We start from the raw sequence: 21,204 nt of genomic DNA, 5'->3' as shown, positions 1-21,204 counted from the left end.
AGTATGGGCCCCTTGACATTTATGGTATAGTAGAGAGAATATGAAACATATAAATCCAAATACTTGATATTGAGACCTTGCCTACTTCTCACTTAACCTGACTTAGAATTCTAACTGTTTGATGTTTGGGTTACTCATCTGTAAAGTGGAGCTAAGAATTAATTCCTCAAAGAGCTAGAGTAAGGGCTACATGAAAATCGTGTGCTGGAAACCCTTCCATATACCCATATAGTATGATCTTTTACAATTAATTATATAAAGAGCCTGGGAATATTTTTCTTAAGATGACAACAACATGCTCATCTTCAGACACTTAAGGAAAGTGGCAGAGGGGAAAGGGAAAAGAGGAGGAGTCATCACAACAGCTTAACTCTATGTTTTTTCAACCCTGATATATTATAATTTTAAACATACATGTTTTGATATGCATGTTTTTAAGTACACCACATATTTGGCAAAAATACTAACGTTAACCAATTACTATTATTATATTTCTGGAGAAATACAGAGATTGCTACATCAACATAATGAATGTGGACTATAAATTATGTAGAAAAGACTTTTTAAAAAATAAGCTTTATACCTATGTTACAGATGAAATAATAGGCTTGGAAAGATTAACATATCCAAGATTTTCAGGTAGAAAGTTTTGGTTCTCAGCTAAAGCAGAGCATCATCCTGGGCTGCAACAAATGTGTTAAAGCTTTGACTGATTACTCCAAGGTGTCATCCAAATACAATATGCCATGACATGAAAGAGGTTAGGAAGAAAGCCACTAAAGTACCTAGTACCCAAAAGATCGAATCATAGTATCTACTTTATATATATAATCAAGATGCTTTATACTTTAACTGTACATTAATGTTCGACTAAGCAGGTCAGCAAAGACCCTTCTAACCCTCAGCTGGCTAACTCATTATGTAGAAACATAACTCTAATTAATACTTTCATTAGAATTATAAAAATCATATGCAGCCAATACCTTCAAAACAAAGGCAGAGTAAACAGACTTACAGAAGATTTAATGTCCTTTGCACGGTTAGCATACTTAAGAGTGTTATATGTGTCATCGTAGAATACAGAGGAAGGACTAACAGCAGCTATCATTATAGTTTGACAGTTTCCTCCAAGAGAATCCTTTAACAAGCGAGTAAGCTTACTATTTCTGTAAGGGATATGCTGATTCTTTCTCTGAAAGTACAAAAAAAGAGACCTAATGTCATTTTCCACATTTAAATGCAAACCTGCTACCACTTTTAACACTTCACTGTGGGCAGAGGATTACCTAGGTGCCGAGGCAAGAGACTGAAGGCACAAACTGTTTCAGTATAATAAAGAAAATAGTTAGAATAAGAATAGTCATAATACAACTTAGATATAGAGATGATCATGGACAATTATCAATCATTATTATAAACATTATTAATCATTAGCTTTTAATATTACTCTTTGTCGCATTACTAATATAACCTAGGAATAACTGGTGGGTCTAGGGTCAGGTGCTGAAGGGACATTGTGAGAAGTGACCTAGAAGGCAAGAGGTGAGCCTTCTATCACGCCCGCATAAGGGCTGCTTGAGGGCTCCTTGGTCAAGCGGTAGTGCCAGTGTCTGGGAAGACACCCATTACTTAGCAGAACGCGAAAGGGAGTCTCCTTTCCTTGGAGGAGTCAGGGAACATTCTGTTCCACCAGCTTCTTGTGGAAGGGTGGATATTATCCAGGCCTGCCCGCACTCATCCAGAGGCCTAAACCCCTCCCTGTGGTGCTGTGCTTCAATGGTCATGCTCCTTGTCCACTTTCATGTTCCTCCCATACTCCTGGTTCCTATTTGAAGTTCATAGTAGATAAAGATAGAAGAAACAGTGAAAGTCTTAAAGTTCGATCTTTCTTATAAGTGCATAGAAGAAAACACTGAGGTATGCTGCCATCTCTCTGTTTCGGCTAAGAGGGAAGGGCCCCGTCCTATGATCACGTGACTTGCTTCACCTTGTCAATCACTTAGAATCACCCTCCTTACCCTGCCCCCTTGTCTTGTATGCAATAAATATCAGCGTGCCCAGCCATTCGGGGCCACTACCAGTCTCCGCATCTTGATGGTAGTGGTCCCCCGGGGCCCAGCTGTTTTCTCTTTATCTCTTTGTCTTGTGTCTTTATTTATTACAATCTCTCCTCTCCGCACACGGGGAGAACATCCGCCAAGTCCCATAGGGCTTGACCCTACAGTTCACTATAAGAACTTAAGCACTACCCAATTTTGTCCAGACTTATAATTTGTGATTGAGGTGATGACAATGAATCTTACAGGATTATTCAGTGAATATATGAAACAAATATCATACTTAAAAATATCTCCATCTGAATAAGTATGAACTTTAGTTCAAAATGAAATAATACATTAACATTGGTTTGTTAGTTGTGATAGATGTACCATATTAATATAAAAAATTAACAATAGGGAAAACCGGGTGTGAAGTATATTTAACAAAATCCTTCTGTATCATCTTAGTAACTTTTCTGTAAATCTAAAACTATTTGAAAATGTCTATTTAAAAATATTTCCAATCATTGAAAAAAATTAAAACACAAAAGTAAACAGATGTCCTATACAAACATACTAGAGGAATAATAGGAACTCTGCATGGCTTAGAGCTACTTCTTTCCTTAAATAACCATCTAATATAGATATGAAATAAATTATAATTACAATGTTGAAGACATTTCTCCTGAAATCACTATAGAGTTCTAAAAAAACCTAATACTTCAAGATTTTCTTTTACCTAAAAAGAAAGAAGTAGAAGTAACAAATAAGTGTTGCTAAGTTTTGTTTCCAATTTTGAAGTAACAAATAAATTTTCCAGAAAGTGGAACTTTTATATAGAAACAGATTCTTTACAATGTTAAGCTAAAAGCAACCTAATGTTATCCAACGTATATCTTTCATATTGCAGAAGAGGAAATTGAAGCTAAGCATAAAGTGAAGTGGTTTGAATAGGGTCACAAAGCTGGTATTCACAGAGCTAGAAATAGGTCCCAGCTCCCCCAATTCTCAGTAGCAATATGCTTTCCACCATAGCAGTCTTTCCCAAACAGTGTGAAATATGCACTGCTGGTGCTATTTTAAGGGATTTTACATGTACAAGACATACATGAAACACTGACTCACAAATGACTCAATAGGAGTCATTATTAAAAAATTAAAGATTAGTTCACATGGCAAAAATCTTATGAATGGCTTAAGTTTACAAAATCTGTCTCTATATCATGCTGTCTGATTATAAGTTTGGGATTTTAACTTAGAATATAAAAGACATCTTGCTTTTGCAATCTTCATGTGATTTCAGTAAATTGTCATTTTTTTTTTAAAAAACCTGCTCCAATTCTTTTAATATACTTTATTCTAAACCAAAAGGTAACATTTTGAACAATTTAACAAGCCAAAGCTTTTTTTAAAAAATTAAAATTTTAAATTATATTTTAAGTTCTGGAATACATGTGCAGAACATGCAGGTTTCTTACATAGGTATACATGTGCCATGGTGGTTTGTTGCACCCATCAACCTGTAATCTACATTAGGTATTTCTCCTATTGCTATCCCTCCCCTAGACCCCACAGTCCCTGACAGGCCCCGCCTGGCGTGTGATGTTCTCATGGTTCAACTCCTACTTATGAGTGAGAACATGCTATGCAGTGTGTGGTTTTCTGTTCCTGTGTTAGTTTGCTGAGAATGATGGTTTCTAGCTTCATCCATGTGCCTGCAAAGGACATGACCTCATCCTTTTTCATGGCTGCATAGTATTGCATGGTGTGTATGTGCCACATTTTCTTTATCCAGTCTATCACTGATGGGCATTTGGGTTGGTTTCAAGTCTTTGCTACTGTGAATAGTGCTGCAATAAACATAGGTGTGCATGTGTCTTTCTAGTAATGATATATAATCCTTTGGGCATATACCCAATAATGGGATGGCTGGGTCAAATGGTATTTCTAGTTCTAGATCCTTGAGGAATCGCCACACTGTCTTCCACAGTGGTTGAACTAGTTTACAGTCCCACCAATAGTGTAAAAGTGTTCCTACTTCTCCACATCCTCTCCAGCATCTGTTGTTTCCTGACTTTTTAATGATCGCCATTCTAACTGGCATGAGATAGTATCTCACTGTGGTTTTGATTTGTATTTCTGTAATGACCAGTGATGAGCTTTTTGAACAGTTTAACAAGCTAAAGCTTTTGAGGATGGTTTAACTTAAATTGCCATATTATAACTTTTAGAAAGGATGTCATTTTTACAAATATCTATGTTGTGTGTTCTAGGTAAGCACTTCTGGCATATGGCATATGTAAACTATTTTTAAATATGCCCAAAAGCATCTAGTAAACATTATCTTATTAGGTGATTTCATGATGTTTTATAACTTAAACTCCTCTTTAAAAAAAAAAAAATCAACACCCTTTAATACTTAACCCTATTTTATATTATATAAAATACCAAACAACAGAATTTAGTTTGTCTAAAATATGGTTAGTTTGTCTTCATGCCAATTTAATTATCATGTTTGCTGTGTAGTGATCATTAAATGATCACTTTAAAAACCAAGTTCAAAGTAAGTGATGAGAATGTACCATAAAATATTAACTATCAATCTGGTATTCATTACTTTCTATTTAACCAATTCTGATTATAAAACTGGAAATTAAAAAAGAAATAAAATCAGTTTTTTTAATACACTAGGTTTTCTGAGGTCTTTGATCTATATATTAACATTACTGATATACTCTTGAAATGTAATATATACCAGATGTTTAAAACAAAATCATATTAAATAGTATCTTTCTTATCTATTTCAATATTTCAAACTATTTAACAAATAGACATATAATGCCTACCTTTGAATCTGCTAAGGCATTGATGACATTCCCAAGAGCTAAAAGGGATCTATTAATATTCGTGCCTTCTACAAATCGGGTCCCCTTAGCACCGGTAGTACTTGCTCGCTCAGATCCTGCCAGGTCAATGAGTGACATCTTGGCAATACGGACATTTTGATTGATACTTGCTGTTTTGTCTTGTTGTCGCAAATAAATCTTTTTGAAATTACAAAATAGAAAAAAATGAGGATAAGATTTAACAAAACTAAAAGGGAAATATATATTTTAATAGAGCACAAAATCAAAATCATTTTCATTTTAAAAAACAACTGAACAAGGTACAATCTAATTGATACTTAAGAGCACTAGAAGTAATCACTATAGCTGAGAAAAATACAAAAATGAAAAGACTTTCTATATGTGTACCAGAGGAAAAATAACTCTTGACCTGACAGGGGAGCAAAACTTCCATTTGTATTCTGGTACCCCTTGAACCAGAACATGGAATTATCAGAGGTGATGGTTAGAAACATAGGTTCTATAGAAATAACATTCCTAAGAAAAAACCAAAGCTACTAGTCAGAATGCCTTGCATTTATCCGGAGATTACCCCTCAAGACAAGTTGAATTTGCATCTTGATCCAAACTGAAGAGTACATTTATTCTAATACCTCAAACTTGTATATGTCTTAATAATTAAAATATTATATATAAAAAAAGCAGTACAGTCTTGCATCACTTAACAACAGAGCTATGTTCTGAGAAATGCACTGTTAGGTGATTTCCTCATTGTGAAAATATCATAAATCAAATACAAGAGAAAATGATGAAATCAACAGACTTGGTAAACAGAAAGTAGCAGACTGCTTTTGGGGTAATAAGTAGGTGCACACTCTAAAATAATAATAAAAAGTAAATACATAAACCAGTAACACAGTCATTTATTACCAAGTCTTATGTACTGTACATAATTGTATGTACTATATTTTCATATGACTGGCAGTGCAGGTTCATTTACACCAACATCACCACAAACATTTGAGTAATGTGGTACGCCACGACATTATGATGAGTATGACATCACTAGATGAATAGGAACTTTTCAGCTCTGTTGTAATCTTATGGGACCACTGTTGTATATGTAGACTGTTGTCGACTGAAATGTCGTTACATGGCACATGACTACAGTAAAGTCTACTTGTCATTTTCAACTGCCTAGTAAAGCATAATTTATTCAAATATTTTAAGCTACTCTGTAAGAATTATCTGAACTACATTAGGTGGCAAACAAAAGATAAGGAAGGTAAGATATTACTTAATTATAAAGCCCATTTATTAAATGTTTTTATAAAGTAGGATCTAAGATATTTCAGAGACATCTCAGTTTCACAGAGAAATATTTCTCTCAAGACTATTAATAGTCGAAGAGTTAGTGGTAAGAACAAAAAAGATAAATGAAATTTTTGTTGACTAGGGACTATATGAATGGTTTGATTGCTTTCAATATGAATTCTTTCAACTATAACAATTTCTTTCTTATAAGATGAATCTCAGATGGCATAATACTAAAAGAAGCTTTATATTATCATTTGGATATTAACAGGACTAGAAACTATAAGAAATAATAGCTATTAACCTATGCTTTAGGTCTTTCTGGAATTGTATTCCTAAGAGGTACTGTGCCAACTGAATCATACTTCCTTAAGGAATGCAATTATTTACATAGTCCTTACGGTGAAATCTTTTAAAGATGAATCAGTATATTCCCAAATTATTAGTTCTATAAGTCTAGATTTATAGAGATAAATTTTACTGTGAATATAAGATTATCTATTGGAAAGATTAAATATTTTCAGCAAAAACAAAACAACTTTTATTACTACAACTTTATCCTCCTGTATGTTTACAAAGGTAGAAATTTTCTATTTTTGTTTTAAACATCTCAATTATAAATATTCTTGGTGACAGAAACTTCTCAAAGCTACAAAGTAAGAAAAGTACTGACAAGTGAAGTCTACAGACAGATTTTTTTTCACATATATGAAAATGATCATTCATGAATTTAGCTTCATTTATTTTAAATTCAATTTTAAGAGTGATAGTCTAGTGGCCTCTTACTTGGAAAACAGCATGAGAACGAGAAGATGTGGCATTCATATCAGTGGGATGTTGTGTCCTGTTTTTGTTTCCATTATCCAATAAATGTAAAATTTCTTCTGAGGATTTCGGCTGGAGAAGTTTAAGCAGAAGAAAAATTTAAAAATCAGCAATATATCTTTAAATTTTTCAATAAATGTTCAGAAACAAAAATATTTAAAGGTGAAAGAAAATGTTTTCTATAAATTCAATCCTATTAAATACTGACTGTGTCTCATCTGCTTAGTATTGTGTGTGTTTATATGAAGAATAAAAGATAAAATCTAGTTTCTCAGGAGCAGAGTCTAGTCTCTATGTTAAATAGAATAATATGACATTAAATGTTCAAGCAGATTTTTGTAAGAAAAGCTCACTCATTGGGGGCCAGGGCGGGCAGATTGCTTGAGCCCTGGAGTTTGAGACAGGCCTGAACAACATGGTGAAATCCCGTTTTCTACCAAAAATACAAAAATTAGCCAGTCTCATAGCCCGGTCACAAAATACATACATACATACATACATACATACATACATATGTAGATTAAAATTTAAAAATGAAATTTAAAAAATGTTTTTAAAAAGCTCACTCAGTATTGTAAAACAAAATAACACTAAAAATATACCCTAATCATTTAAATTCTGCACATCATTAGTTTTTTTTTTTTTTTTTTTCTCAAACAGGACGGAAACTAAGTGCATGGCTGATGAAAATGGCTTAATAGTCACATTTGCTATTCTAACAGGGAAAAAGATGTTTATATACATACCTGGTGTAAAGTAAGTCCATGAACGACTACCCCTTTTTGGGTATCTTCCCGGACAGCAAGTGGCCCTGAATTTACTAAGAGGTCACGAATCTGTTCATTATATACCTTAAAATAAAAAGAACTGCTTTAGTATTGATGTAAGAAAAAAAAAAAAGGTGATTACATCACACATACATTGCTGATTTAAAATTATTAGAATTTTATCCTAAAGACAAGCAGCACCTCACTTTTATTCACCTCATACCTTCAATCTCATGTTGCCATTAATTTTCTATCATTACAGAAAATTGAAGAGTTTGAAGGTTTGAAATTGAAACTTAAAGTTGGAGTCATTATACCCTCACTCATAATTTCTGCTTTGATGACTATGGCGAAACACAGATAAGTAAGATAGCTGAAGTGCATTTTCTTATTTTCAGGAAATATAAGGAACACACGGCATTGAGAAATTCTGGGAAACTGAAATGCAGGTTGTATGAAGATGGCATGGTTCTTACCGTGGAAAATATTTGTTATTTCACAATGTCCAAGTAGTCTAAACTTTTTAAATTTTGAAGCTTAAATGTTACAGAAAACCCACACTCAAGGACAGGTGGCATTTGTTTCAATTATCCTTCAATTACATTAATTTTGACATAATTATTAATAATAAATTTCAAAAGGAGACCCATTTGAATGATGAGGGAACTAAGGTTCTGAGAGGTTAAATGATTTGTCCATGGTCATAAAGGTACTAGCAGAGTAGGAACTGGAGCCTAGACAGCTTCACTCTATTGCATCATACTGAATACACATCTGTATTTTATATCTCTGGTCATTTTTTAAAAAGTAATTTTTATAAGTAACACACATTTCTATGTAGTACTATTGGCCTGATTTTATGAATTTATGAAAGGTATAAAGTTTATTACTTGCTAACCAAATGAGAATTACAACTATTACTGACAAGATTTAAGAAAAAAAATAACAAAATTTAGTCTCTAAAAAACTATTTGGTGTTATTTCCTTCTGTGTTCTAATAAGTAGCTCATAGTGATAATTCATTGCTGGTACAATTCTTTACAAGGAATGATAGGTATTAGAATGTGATAAACCCTTAAAGTAGTAAAATGATAATATGAAGAAATATTTCTTAATCATATCTTTTTGATGAGCAGCACTTTTCTATTGCTTCCCCTTATCCACTTCAATCATACCAAATCAATAATTAGAATAATTGCCCTCAAGCTGGTCTATGTATGAGGCTCACTTGGGAGCATTTAAAAAACAGAGATGCCTCAGCCACACCCCAGATCTACTAAATTAAAATAGCCAAAATGTGAGGCCTAGGCCTATTTTTAAAAAGATCTATAGGCAATTCTGGTGCATAGCTTGAGTAGAAAACCACATTATACACTGCCTTATCATTAATAATATGAAAGCAGATTAAAAGAAAAAATAAAAATTGTGAAAACAACCAAACTTCAAAATCGTCCCAGTTATAAAAAGGATCTAAGGAAGAAATAATGAATGCTGGCACCCTCTTTTCCTAATTTGAGTTCAGAAAAATTCTTTTCACACTTAACCAAAGAAAATGAGTTTTACTTCTTTTTTATCTGTAAGTTCTAATGAAGAAATTTTTAGCAACATACATGATTTTAATCAATCTTTGGATGATATTCTCAGTAGGGACCAAACTACAAGATGTTAATAACAGAGAAAATTTCTGGCACCAGAAATAAATAGGCAGTGAAATCAGGATTTTTATGTTTCTGTACTGGTTTCTGAAACACTATTAGAATGCAAAGTTAGAGTGTCTGCCACTTAGTTACCATTTGTGGACTATTAAGAGGGTAGAAGACCTCAAAGAATGATGGGGTATTTCAAAAGAACACAAGAGACAACATGAAGAAGCCTCAACTAACCAAATCTCACACAATTTGAACATACAAAAAATGATTACAGAAAGGGATTATAATATATTGAATAAAGTAAAAATGCAGGAGGCTGATAAAATAAGGGGAAAACTCTTCCTTATAGTAGAAAGTCAATAAAGAAACGTACAAGAAATGATGGAATTTAAAAATCACCACTATCTACCATCATACTAGTAACTGATTCAGTCACCAATCATCAGTGGATGCTAATACCAATACATAAAAGTTTGAGGAGTAAGGAATATTTACATTGTCTACATACATAGCACTTACTAATTGTAAATGGCAAAACGGTATCTTCGAAGTGGAGAAACTACAGACATCAGCATAATAAAACTGATCAAAGTTAACATTCCCAGTATGGGGACTAATCAATGGCTTAAGCCTTTTGTGATGCAGTAAGAAGTCGACATCACTTTGCTTGTGTTACTCTCAGTGCATAATCTGAATCTAATCATGACAAATCCAAACTGAGGAATTTTATGGCTGTGTCATAAAAGACAAAACATTACAGATTAAGGAGACTAAAGAGATACAACAACTGAATACAATTTTCTTTTACAATAAACGGTATTAATGAAATAACTAGCAAAATCTCACTAAGATCTAAAGGTAATTATATTGTATCATTGCTAATTTCCTGATTTTGGTACCTATTTAGCAGTTATTTAAAAAAAGTCCTGTTTTTACAAGTCTGCAACCTAGCTCAGAAAGAATGAAATGTATACACACACATAGAAAGCAAATGCAGTAAAATGTTAACATATGGGGGATCTGTGTGAAGGGTATCTGGAAGTTCTTTATACTATTGTTACAACTTCTCTAAGTCTGAAATTTTGCCAAAAAAAAAAAAAAAAAAAAAAAAAAAACTTAACAGAAAAAGATGCATAACAAATATTCAAGACAAAGAATTTTAATGATTTTGTATATTCACCAGAAAACTCTTATGTAATAAAATCATTTGAATGAATCATGTCAATGACTTCTCAAAACTATTGATTAATCTAAATTGCCAACTTACCTCCAGATATGAAACTGCAGTACTACATGTTTTCTCTTCTTTAATCTCATCCATGCATTTGTAAAGGTGTAACATTGTTAGATACATCACTCCAGGTTCATCAGCTGATCCTAGCATAGTGTGGGTCTTCCCAGCGCCAGTGGCACCATAGGCAAGTACTGAGTTTTTAAGAAAGGAATCAAAACTCTATGTTATGACATATAACACTATTATATCTACTATCTAGTGGATAGTTCCATCCGGATATCCTGAACAGTATCTTTAAACCCTACAAATCCAAAATTATAGTCTTATCCTCAAAACCTGTGAATCTTACCAGAAATCTACTCTTACTCCTATATTCTTTATTCTGATAAATGGTATCACTACCCCTGGCCCCCCACTCCAACAACTACTCTTTCAAAGCAATCTTAAAATCTCCCTACAGATTAGTCTTCATCTTCCATCTTCTTTATCCTTTGCAACTTGTAGTCATCTTTATGAAAAAAAAATTGGAATACAATAAACCTTCTTAATTGTTCCAGGTTTGTGTAAGTTCAGATTCCTCACTTTGGAATATTATAAAGCACTCAGAGGGTGCCTGCTTATTTTGCCAGTCTACTGCTTCCTTGCTGTGATCTAGGGATACTTAATTATTCAAAATTCTCAGCATTTGCTGCTCCTTTCTACTCTGCTGTTTTTGTTCTGAGGAGTCCCTCTACTTGATCCAGCTGGAAAACTTCCACCTGCTTCTAAATGCTCAGCACAAATATCATTTTTCTCTGCTTTCCCTCATTGTTCTAGGCAGACACATCCACTTTCACTTCAGTCCTCAGTATATGCTCCATATCTACATCCCGCTCTTCTGGCATGTATCACACTGTATTTCCAATTAAGTGCTCCACCAAGGCAGAGGCCATGTATCCTTGGCACCTAACAAATAGCTTGCCACAAAGCAGAGACTCGAATAAATACCAGATATATGCCATTTATAAGATTCCTTTTTATGTTTTAGGTGAATTACTTTGTTTCCAAGATTCTAATCAGTACAAGAAAGTCATGTGTTTCTTCAAATGTATAAAAAATCCACTCTGTGGGTCAGGCTTGGTGGCTCATCCCTACAAGCCCAGTACTTTGGACAGCTAAGGTCCAAAGGATTGCTTGAGCCCAGGAGTTTGAGACCAGCCTGAGCAACACAGTGAGACCTTGTATCCACAAAAATTTTCAAAAAATTAGCTGAGGGCAGTGGCTCATTCCTATAGTCCAGCTATTCAGGAGGCTGAGATGGGAGGATTGCTTAAGTCCAGCAGGTTGAGGCTGCAGTGAGCTATGATTGCACCAGCGCACTCCAGCCTGGGCAACAGAGCAAGACTCCGTCAAAAAGAAAAGAGAAAAATCCACTTTGTGAATTACATATGGTAAACACCCAATACAATAATCAGTTAAGGCAATAACTTCTCATATCATTACTGGTTGAAAATATTTTTATAAATTCAATCTGTCTGCTAAACCAAATGTTAACAAACCACAAAAATACTTTTCAGTAGGAATTAACATGGTATACGTTTTACTTTGTTCTATTTTATGTAAGTTAGTATATAAGGAAGCTTTAAGACAGCATATTCTTAAGCTGTCTTAAAGGCAGGGTAAGAATATAAAGAAAGCCAAAAAGAAACCAAAAATTCAATAGTAGTTTGATAGAGTTTACTTTTTTTCTTGAGTTATGAAATTTTCAAAATCTCTAGAGACATATGAAGTTTCATAAATGAGGAAAAGAATATCTTCTTAAAAATGGGAATCACAGCAGTACCAATCAATAAACCACATTCCATCCTTACTTGACCAAGAGGGTATGTCTTCCATGATAAAACTGAAAGGAATCGGGAAAAGACTGTGAAACATGTTATAGTTGTGAGCTGTCTTGGGGAAAATGTCACTAGTAATTACAAAAATCAGATATTAATAATGGTGTTTAGTGCCTGGTAAGCATTGAGTAACTGGCCATTTTGCATCTTGGGTATCTCTCTTTCTCTCTTTTTTTTTTAAGGAAATCAACGTGGCTTTCTTGAAAGGTGGAAAAAAGCATTAAAGATGCTTCTTGTGCTAATGATGGGCTAAAGGGTATGAGATAATTAACATGGGATCTTAACACTTTTACCTCCTTTCCAATTTTTATTTTAGGTTCGGGGGTACAATGCAGGTTTGTTACATGGGTAAATTGCATGCTGCAGGGTTTAGTGTACAGATTTTTTCATCACTCAGATAAGGAGTGTAGTACTCCATAGGTTGTTTTTTGATCTTTAGTCTCCTCTTATCCTTTACCAACTTAAAACATTTTTATTTCAGTGTCCCATGAAGAAAAACTGCTGCAAAGAAACTGTCAAATGTTCAGAAATGTCTGACTACTCTCCGGGAATAGATAATTACACAGGTAAGCTGTAGGAAAAGTTATAAATACAAATTATCAGAAAACTGATGTTAATTGCAATAAGCATGTGGTTTAATAACATGGGCAACTGAAAGGACAGATGTCTATAGGGGCCACAGTAAGGCCCTGCAAGAGAAAGGTTCACAAATGATATATAAGTTATATATGATAACTAAAATTTCAAAGAAAGTCTATATTTACAGTTCAAGTCTATTGAATTTCTTAAGAATTTTTTGTATACAAGCACCTTAAATTTGATTATATTTAGAAGGTTCAAGTAGATGTCTCTCCTAATGTACAAGTGAAATCAGATAGAGAAATTAAATCCCAAACTGGAACAAATACCTGTGCAATTATATCCATTCAAAAAACTACGAAGAATTGGCTTAGTAGTGTGTTCAAAAACTTCTGACTGAGTTGACGTTTCATCAAAAACAGCATCAAATACAAATTTAAGATCTTTATTTTGTCTCTTTATAACATTTTGATTTGTAGTTTTCTTTCCATGGAAAAAACTGACTTCTTCTTGTTTGGGATCAAAAACTAGGATATGTTTATCCACAACATGAACCACTTTATGAAATCCAGCTGCCTTTTCTTTAGTGTTTTCTGGACGTACACGAACTACTACTTTCATATGGTGGCATAGGTCTTCCTCAGTGACAGACATTGTTGATTATCTTGATTCCTATCTGTATAAATGCTTGAATACTTCTCTGAAATTAAAAAAGAAAATAAAGTTTTAATATCAGTTTTACTTTCATGCAAAGCAACTGGCATGTAGTATTCATTCAAAAAAGATGTTAATAATTCTGTTTCACTCACTTGGTAAACACTGGGGGAAAATATATATATATATACACACACATAAACACACACAACACACATACACATATATGCACACATATACACATATGCACTTGACTACCCTAAAACAAACAATTAAATGGCACATACATATACAAAACTATGATAAAAATCTCTTTACCTGAAATATTAGTAAGATATTTGACTTAAACTCAAATACTACAGCTGAACCATATATAATCACAGATATGCTATCCTAAAACACAGATTTGATTTTCACAAGCCCTCCAGCACTATTTTAGCTTAGGTCATTGGAATGAATAGAAAGGGATCTCTCAGAACCGTATCAAGGTATGATTGGAGAGCCTTAGCTTGTGAACTATTTTTAGTAAAAGTGATCTTGGCTGCAAGCCCCTTGGCAGTGGAAAGTGATACATCCAGGCTGGTCTCTACCTGTATCTCAGACGCCCATAGGGTTAATAATAGTTCCAAGGATGCATTCAACTAGCTAGTTCAGGTCTGAAGGTATAAAAAATGGCATAGACTCCTTGGTGTATTCAGAGACCTAGTCTCTGAATATAGATCCTAGTCTCTGCTTTCTAACTGTGTGCAAGTTTAAGGAATCAATGACAGCAGGTTTAAAAATTATGGTCTAATTTTATGACTGCTTCACATGCAAAGAAGAAAAGTAAACAAAGTAACAAAGATCAACAATTTGGAAGTCTCAACTATCCAGAAAATAATCTAGAATCTGAAGACCCAAAACCCAAAACAAACAAACAAACAAACAAAAAACCACACACAAAAAAACCCAAAACAAAGCAAAACACCCCAAAACAACAAGATCTGTTTAAGGACCAAAAGGAGGTGAGAGACTTAGGACGATCCTGCAATCCCACTTCTGAGTATATATCCAAAAGCATGAAAATCAGTATGTTAAAGAGATATTTGCCCTGCCATGTTCGCTACAACATTATTCTCAATAACTAAGATATATAAACAATCTAAGTGCCTATCGACAGATGAATAGATTGAAAAAATGTGGTGTATGCACTCAATGGAATACTATTCAGCCTTAAAAAAGAATAAAATTCTGTCATTTGTGACAACATGAATGAATCTAGAGGGCATTATGCTAAGTAAAATAAGCCAGGCACAAAAAGACAAATGTCACATGATCTCACTTATATGCAGAATCTAAAAATATGAATTCAGAGAAGTAGAGTAATGGTTATCAGTGGCTGAGGAGGGTGGAGTGGGTGTTAAAAGGGGAAATGTTGGTCAAAGGGTACAAAGTTTCAGTTATACAAGAGGAATAGTTTTGGTCATCACAGTAAGGTGACCATGGTTAATTGCTAAGAGTACATTTTAAATGTTCTGACAACAAAAAAATGGTATGTGAGGTGATGGGTATGTTAATTAGCCTGATATGCTCATTCCAATATGTACACATGTTCAAAACATTACAGTGCATCCTATAAACTTACACATTTTTGTCATTTATAAATTAAAACAAAAGAGACAAAAATAATAAATTCACCCAAAACAACATTTGAGTAAGGACTTGAAGGAGGTGAGGGAGTTAGTCATACAGATATTGTAGGAAGCGTTTCCCCATAGAGAGAAAGACCCAGGGTGCTACTTTATATGTTGGCAAGAATGGAGTGAGCAAAGGCGAGTGTAGTAAGACATGAGATGAGAAATGGAGGCCATTAACAGAACTTTGGCTTGTATCTGGGTAAGACAAAGAACCACTGGAAGTCGTTTTGAGCACAAGAGTGACATAACCTATCACTCTCACTGCTATGTAGATAATATAATAGACTAGCCTATTGAAGTAATGTAGACAAGAGACAACTCTGTCAGCTCAGAATAGGGTAGTGGCAGCAGAGGTGGTAAGTGGTCAGATTGTGGGTGTATTCTGAGGGTAAAGGTGACAGAATTGACTGATAGGTAGACGTAGAGTGAAAGAGAAAGACAGGATTGAAGAATAACTACAAGGTTTTTGGCCTGAGTATTAGAAGGATAAAGTAGTCACCAACTGAGATGGAAATAAGAAGCAGGGCTTTTTTTGGCAGGGCAGGGGGTGGTGGGAGGCAGGGTCAGATCAGCGGTTCAGGTTTGGATAGCTTAAGTCTCAGAGTTTTGACAGACATCCAGGTGGAAATGTCAGGGCAGGTGGACATCAAGAAAATAAGAAAATAAAGGCTGTCTTCAGTCTTAATGCAGTATTAAGCTTTAAAAACTTTTGAGAAATCCTAAATCAAGGAGGAAAACAGCAATCTATTGTGTTAAATACTGCTAATAGGTCAAGTACTTACTGAGAATAAACCATGGGATTTAGTAACACAGAGGCCATTGAGAAAAGCAATTTTGGGGCAGTGGTGGGGAAAAATCCTGAAAGAAGATTCAGAGACAAAGGATATGGAAAGGACTGTTCCAAAGGGAGGAGAAAAATGGTGTGAGTGAAGGGGGTGTGTGTGTCAAAAGATGTTTTGTTTGTATTTTTTTAAATGGGAGAAATAGCAATATTAAAGCTGAAATATGTCACAAAACCACTTAACCATATACTTTTGGACAGAATTCAAATAGGGACAGAATTCAAAGGAATCTAAAAGCAGCAGATGCTAGACATATCTTTGCCTTTTTCGGACTCTGTCTTTAGCCAAAAATAGAATACTGAAAAGGAAGGGATGGTCATTTGGATTCTAACAGTCAGGTCCCAGGTGAATTACTACTTGTTCTTCATCCCTGAGCTTTTGTTGAGCCAAGTCTCACAAAGCACCTACACCTCACTTTTATGACCTTGGACAAATTACTTAACCCCATAAGTCTCAGGTTTCTATTTGTATAAAAGAGATGATAATACTTCAACGTTTGTTGCAAAGGCTAACAGAGATAAGTATTAAGGTATTCAGTAAATACCAATTCTCCTATCTGCCCCCCTCCTGCTTCTTCTTGCCAAAGAGACTGGGTTCATCTTTGAGTTTTTCTCAATGGGCTTATGACTATCACTTTGGGTAGGCCAATTCTTCCTTGTTTAGAACTGCCCTGTTATAGGGCATTTAGAACTGCTATGTTACAGGATGTTTAGCATTTCTCTCCCCTGTCTACTAAAGGCCAGCAGTGTCCCATATTCCTGTGATACCAGAAACTATCTCCTACACACATTTCTAAAAGCTTTTAGAAATATTCAACAATATTTTAACTTTAATAGATATACTATTTTTAAATGATAGATTAAATATACATAAATAAAAGTGTTAACAAAGTAAACATAAAATATTAAGTGATTATTTCAAAATAAACCTTAGCATCTCAAGGCTGGAGGATATCCCTCCCTGATTAATTAGTTAATTAATTCATGACAACTATTCATCTTTGAGTTTTTCTCAATGGGCTTATGACTATCACTTTGGGTAGGCCAATTCTTCCTTGTTTAGAACTGCCCTGTTATAGGGCATTTAGAACTGCTATGTTACAGGATGTTTAGCATGTTGGAGACAGGCAGCCTAGGTTAAAATCCGAGCTCTATGATGTACTGACTGTGATAGTGGATAAGTTACTTAACCTCCTTGTGGCTCAGCTTCTCCATCTGTAAAGTAAGCCTAACAACAGTACCTACCCTATAAAGTTGTAAAGATTACACACTTAGAACAATACTTTGTACAGAGTATGAACTACAAGTGTTTGCTATTATTATTTACAGTGTAGTGAGGGAAACAGCTATTAATAAAATAAATACTGACACAAACATGTAAAGGTATAACTGTGACAAGTGGTATTATAGGGAAAAGGTTAACAGTGCTTTATAAGACTATAATGAGGGGATTATTTAAGTAACATTCCAGGGAGAAATATTGGACAATTACCTAAAGGAGTGAGGACTAAGCTGTGATTTTTTATTTCGCCCAAACTCCTACCTAAGGGGTCTGGAGAGTCACACCCTCTAAATAATGGATTTTCATCAGATGCATTTTATTTGACTCTGTATATTGTGACTTGCTTTTCAATCTGACTCTGGCATAACATTTTCAGACAAGGAAAAAATATTTAACCCCCAAAATGTATTTACTTGCCATGCCTTGAAATTGCCCTCATAGTCTCTTGTGGGAAAAATCCACATTCCATAGAGAATCCCCTTCCTTCTTTGTTTTCCTCTTTTCTTTGCAGATCCAGTAGATAATCAACTAAAAGCCAGGCACCCTTTTAGCTCTGAGGAGAAACATTTTACAACTTGCTCTCTGAAGTTTGCTGAGAGCTTCATCTGCAAAATAAAACTTGGGTCTCCACAATTATCTTTAACCTGAATATTCCTTTCTATCAATCCCAGGTCTTTAGACAAACTCAACCAATTGTCAACCAGAAAATGTTTAAATTTACCTATAGCCTGGAAGCCCCTGCTTTGAGTTGTCCCGCCTTTCTGACTCAAACCAATGTATTTCTTAAATGTATTTGATTGACGTCTCATGCCTCTCTAAAATATATAAAACCATGCTGTACCCCGACCACCTTGCACACATGCTCTTAGGACCTCCTGAGGACTGTGTCATGGGCCATGGTCACTCATATTTGGCTCAGAATAAATCTTTTCAAATATTTTACAGAGTTTGACTCTTTTAGTCAACAGAGTTTAAGTATAATGTCAAATATAAGTTTGTTTCACAACTAGTTGCATATTTTAACAAAGACATTGATGTTAATTTTTAAAGTATCATGTATTTCCCTACCTTTTAAAAACAAATAAGTGGATAGAATTTTCTTAATAAAAATGCCTAGGGTCAACAGAATCATCAAATGTAAAAATTAATCTATGTTCAAATATACTTACATCTACAGGAATTAATGAGATCGTTCCTATATTATTATGTGGTGCCTTCTTTGTTTTCTAGGATGGCTAAAAGAAATGAGCATTTAGTTGATTCTGAATAAGGCACACAGAAAGTAAATTCTTTAACCATGTTTAATATGAAGCAGCAAAAGAAAAGCCTAAATATTGTTATCTGCGCAAGAATATGTGGATTCACAAATTCTTTTCAGACAGCTGTTCAGAAGATAGTATTATAGCCTCTGATCAGTTTTGCCACATCTACTCCTAAGTGGTATTTCTTGAACAGAATCAAAAGAGCAAACTGGTAGGATTTCATTGGTGGAACTAAAACATGAAAGACAAATACTTCCAACATCATCGTTCATTATAATCAGGTTGAGCATTTCAAATCTGAAAATCCAAAATCTAAAACTTTGTGAGTACCAACATGACACTCAAAGGAAATGCTCACTAGAGTATTTTGGATTTTCAGATTAGAGATCCTCAACCAGTAAGCACAATGCAAAAATTAAAAAAAAAAAAAAAAATTCCAAAATTCAAAAAATCTTCTGTTACCAAACATTTTATATAATAGATACTAAACCTGAAGAAGAATATTTGTCTAGTCTAGAGAGAGTAGCATATCAAAAAAGAGGAATGAAGGGGCTAAGGAAGGGGCTTCACTTGCCAATGTATAAAACAAAAGTGTTAGATTATATGATATGGAAGGTCTTTTTCTAGCTCCAAAATTTTATGATTATTATGCATGATTAGAAAAGGGTACAAGAGAATAATAAGACGTGACAGTTAATAGACTTTTACTTTATATCCCTATTCTCTCGTAGAGAGTCTAGTATATAGTAAATTTTCAAATATACCAATTAATGAATTAATAAACTATAAAAAGTGCTCACAGACCCCAAAAAGCAATTTACTCATTTAGAGTAGAGGGAAACAGAAAACGTATATCTCCAAGAGAAACAACATATTAGAGTACAGTAGTTGACAACAACAGGCAATCACAATGAGAATCCTGAGGCATCAAAAAGAAAAAAATAGGAAAGAAATAATGTTCCCAATTTCTTGTTTAGAAAATTAAAGAAATGGGAAGATCATGTTTTATTTTCATCATTGAGTGTGGTTAAAATACTTTATTACTTAGCAAAGCTAATATTCAATTTTCTGGAAGATTAATTTACGTAGAACAGCTCATGCCTCTGTAATGTTTAATGAGGTATTAAAATCTATTTATTCTGAATACTTGCATGGTAATAAGCCAAGTTAAACAGGTCAATTTTTAACTTATATGTAGCTAGTGCTCATCTCAAAGATTTACCCCTAATTATATGCAAGTACAATAATAAATTTTATTTAATTCATTGATTGTATGCACTGATACTTTCTTCAAAAGCTTTCAGATCATGATATGTATTGCATGTCATTTACCTGCTCTAAACTATCCAGTGACTTCTCACAATAAGAATAAAACACAAACTCCTTACCATGGCCTATAAATTCCACATATGGCCCTGTCTACGTCTCTGACAATGACTTCTACTGTTGTCTCTCCACTTCATTATTCTGCTTCAGCTGCAATGACTTTCTTAGCATTCCTAAAACACTTCAGTCTTGTTTTGGCCTCCTGGCTTTTGCATTTTTGGTTACTGGTAGGCATTACCTCCAGATATTTGTAAATTGTAATCCCTCACTTCATTTTTCAGGTATCTGTTCAAATGCCACTTTACAGAGGCTTTCCCTAAAGAATCTATCCAAAAGTGTCACCCTGCCTTTGCCTCTCCAATCCCTTACCAGGTTTATTTTTCTTTCTCGAATTTAGCAGTAATTGGAAAGTATATATTATCGGGTTACATATTTATTGCTTGTTTCCCCTCTAGAATGTAAGCACTTGAGAGCACAGAGTTCATCTGTACACTAGCACCTAGGACACTGCTTGTCAAATATTTAGGACCCAATATATACTTGTTGAATAAATGAATGAATAAACCAATACAGATTTAATAGACTTATAGCATGTTACCATTTGTATTTTTAAAAGATACATATGTATATGCATGGTCATTCCCAGAAAGGTACACAAGAAATTGGTAATACTACTTTCCCCGTGGAGGGAAATATGAAGGTCTGAGTGAGAGACAGGTTTATTTTCCATTTCATACTCAAAACAGACAAACAACAACAACAAAACCACTATTAAAATTTACCTTAATCACAACATTTCATTTAGTAACAATAAGTTATATTTTCTATTGAGCTCATATCCCACAAATAGAAATGTACTAAACAATTGACATACTCTTATTAAATCCTCATAACAACCCTATGACATAAACACTGTACTGTCATTCCTATTTTATTAAGGGAGAAAGTGTAGTACAGAGAAATTAACTGGCTAAAGTCACACAACTAAGGAAGCACATGACATGGGATTTGAACTCAGACTGACTGAATCTAA

The 21,204-nt window shown here is 34.1% G+C and overlaps 1 protein-coding gene across 1 annotated transcript in view; it reads right to left on the bottom strand.

Annotated features, from left to right (window-relative positions):
- Positions 1-21,204, bottom strand: part of KIF18A (kinesin family member 18A) — an 85,240-nt gene that overhangs the window by 61,002 nt on the left and 3,034 nt on the right. The window contains exons 2-7 of the mRNA XM_050755376.1: positions 13,460-13,830; positions 10,708-10,865; positions 7,771-7,875; positions 6,986-7,096; positions 4,886-5,083; positions 1,016-1,192 (exon numbers count right to left, since the gene is read on the bottom strand). Coding sequence (XP_050611333.1) covers positions 1,016-1,192; positions 4,886-5,083; positions 6,986-7,096; positions 7,771-7,875; positions 10,708-10,865; positions 13,460-13,784 — 1,074 coding nt within the window. The 5' untranslated portion in view covers positions 13,785-13,830. The remainder of the gene's footprint in view (positions 1-1,015; positions 1,193-4,885; positions 5,084-6,985; positions 7,097-7,770; positions 7,876-10,707; positions 10,866-13,459; positions 13,831-21,204) is intronic.

The sequence above is a fragment of the Macaca thibetana genome, chromosome 14 (assembly GCF_024542745.1).
Source record: "Macaca thibetana thibetana isolate TM-01 chromosome 14, ASM2454274v1, whole genome shotgun sequence".
Taxonomy (NCBI): domain Eukaryota; kingdom Metazoa; phylum Chordata; class Mammalia; order Primates; family Cercopithecidae; genus Macaca; species Macaca thibetana.
This window is presented reverse-complemented; position numbering and strand designations above follow the sequence as displayed.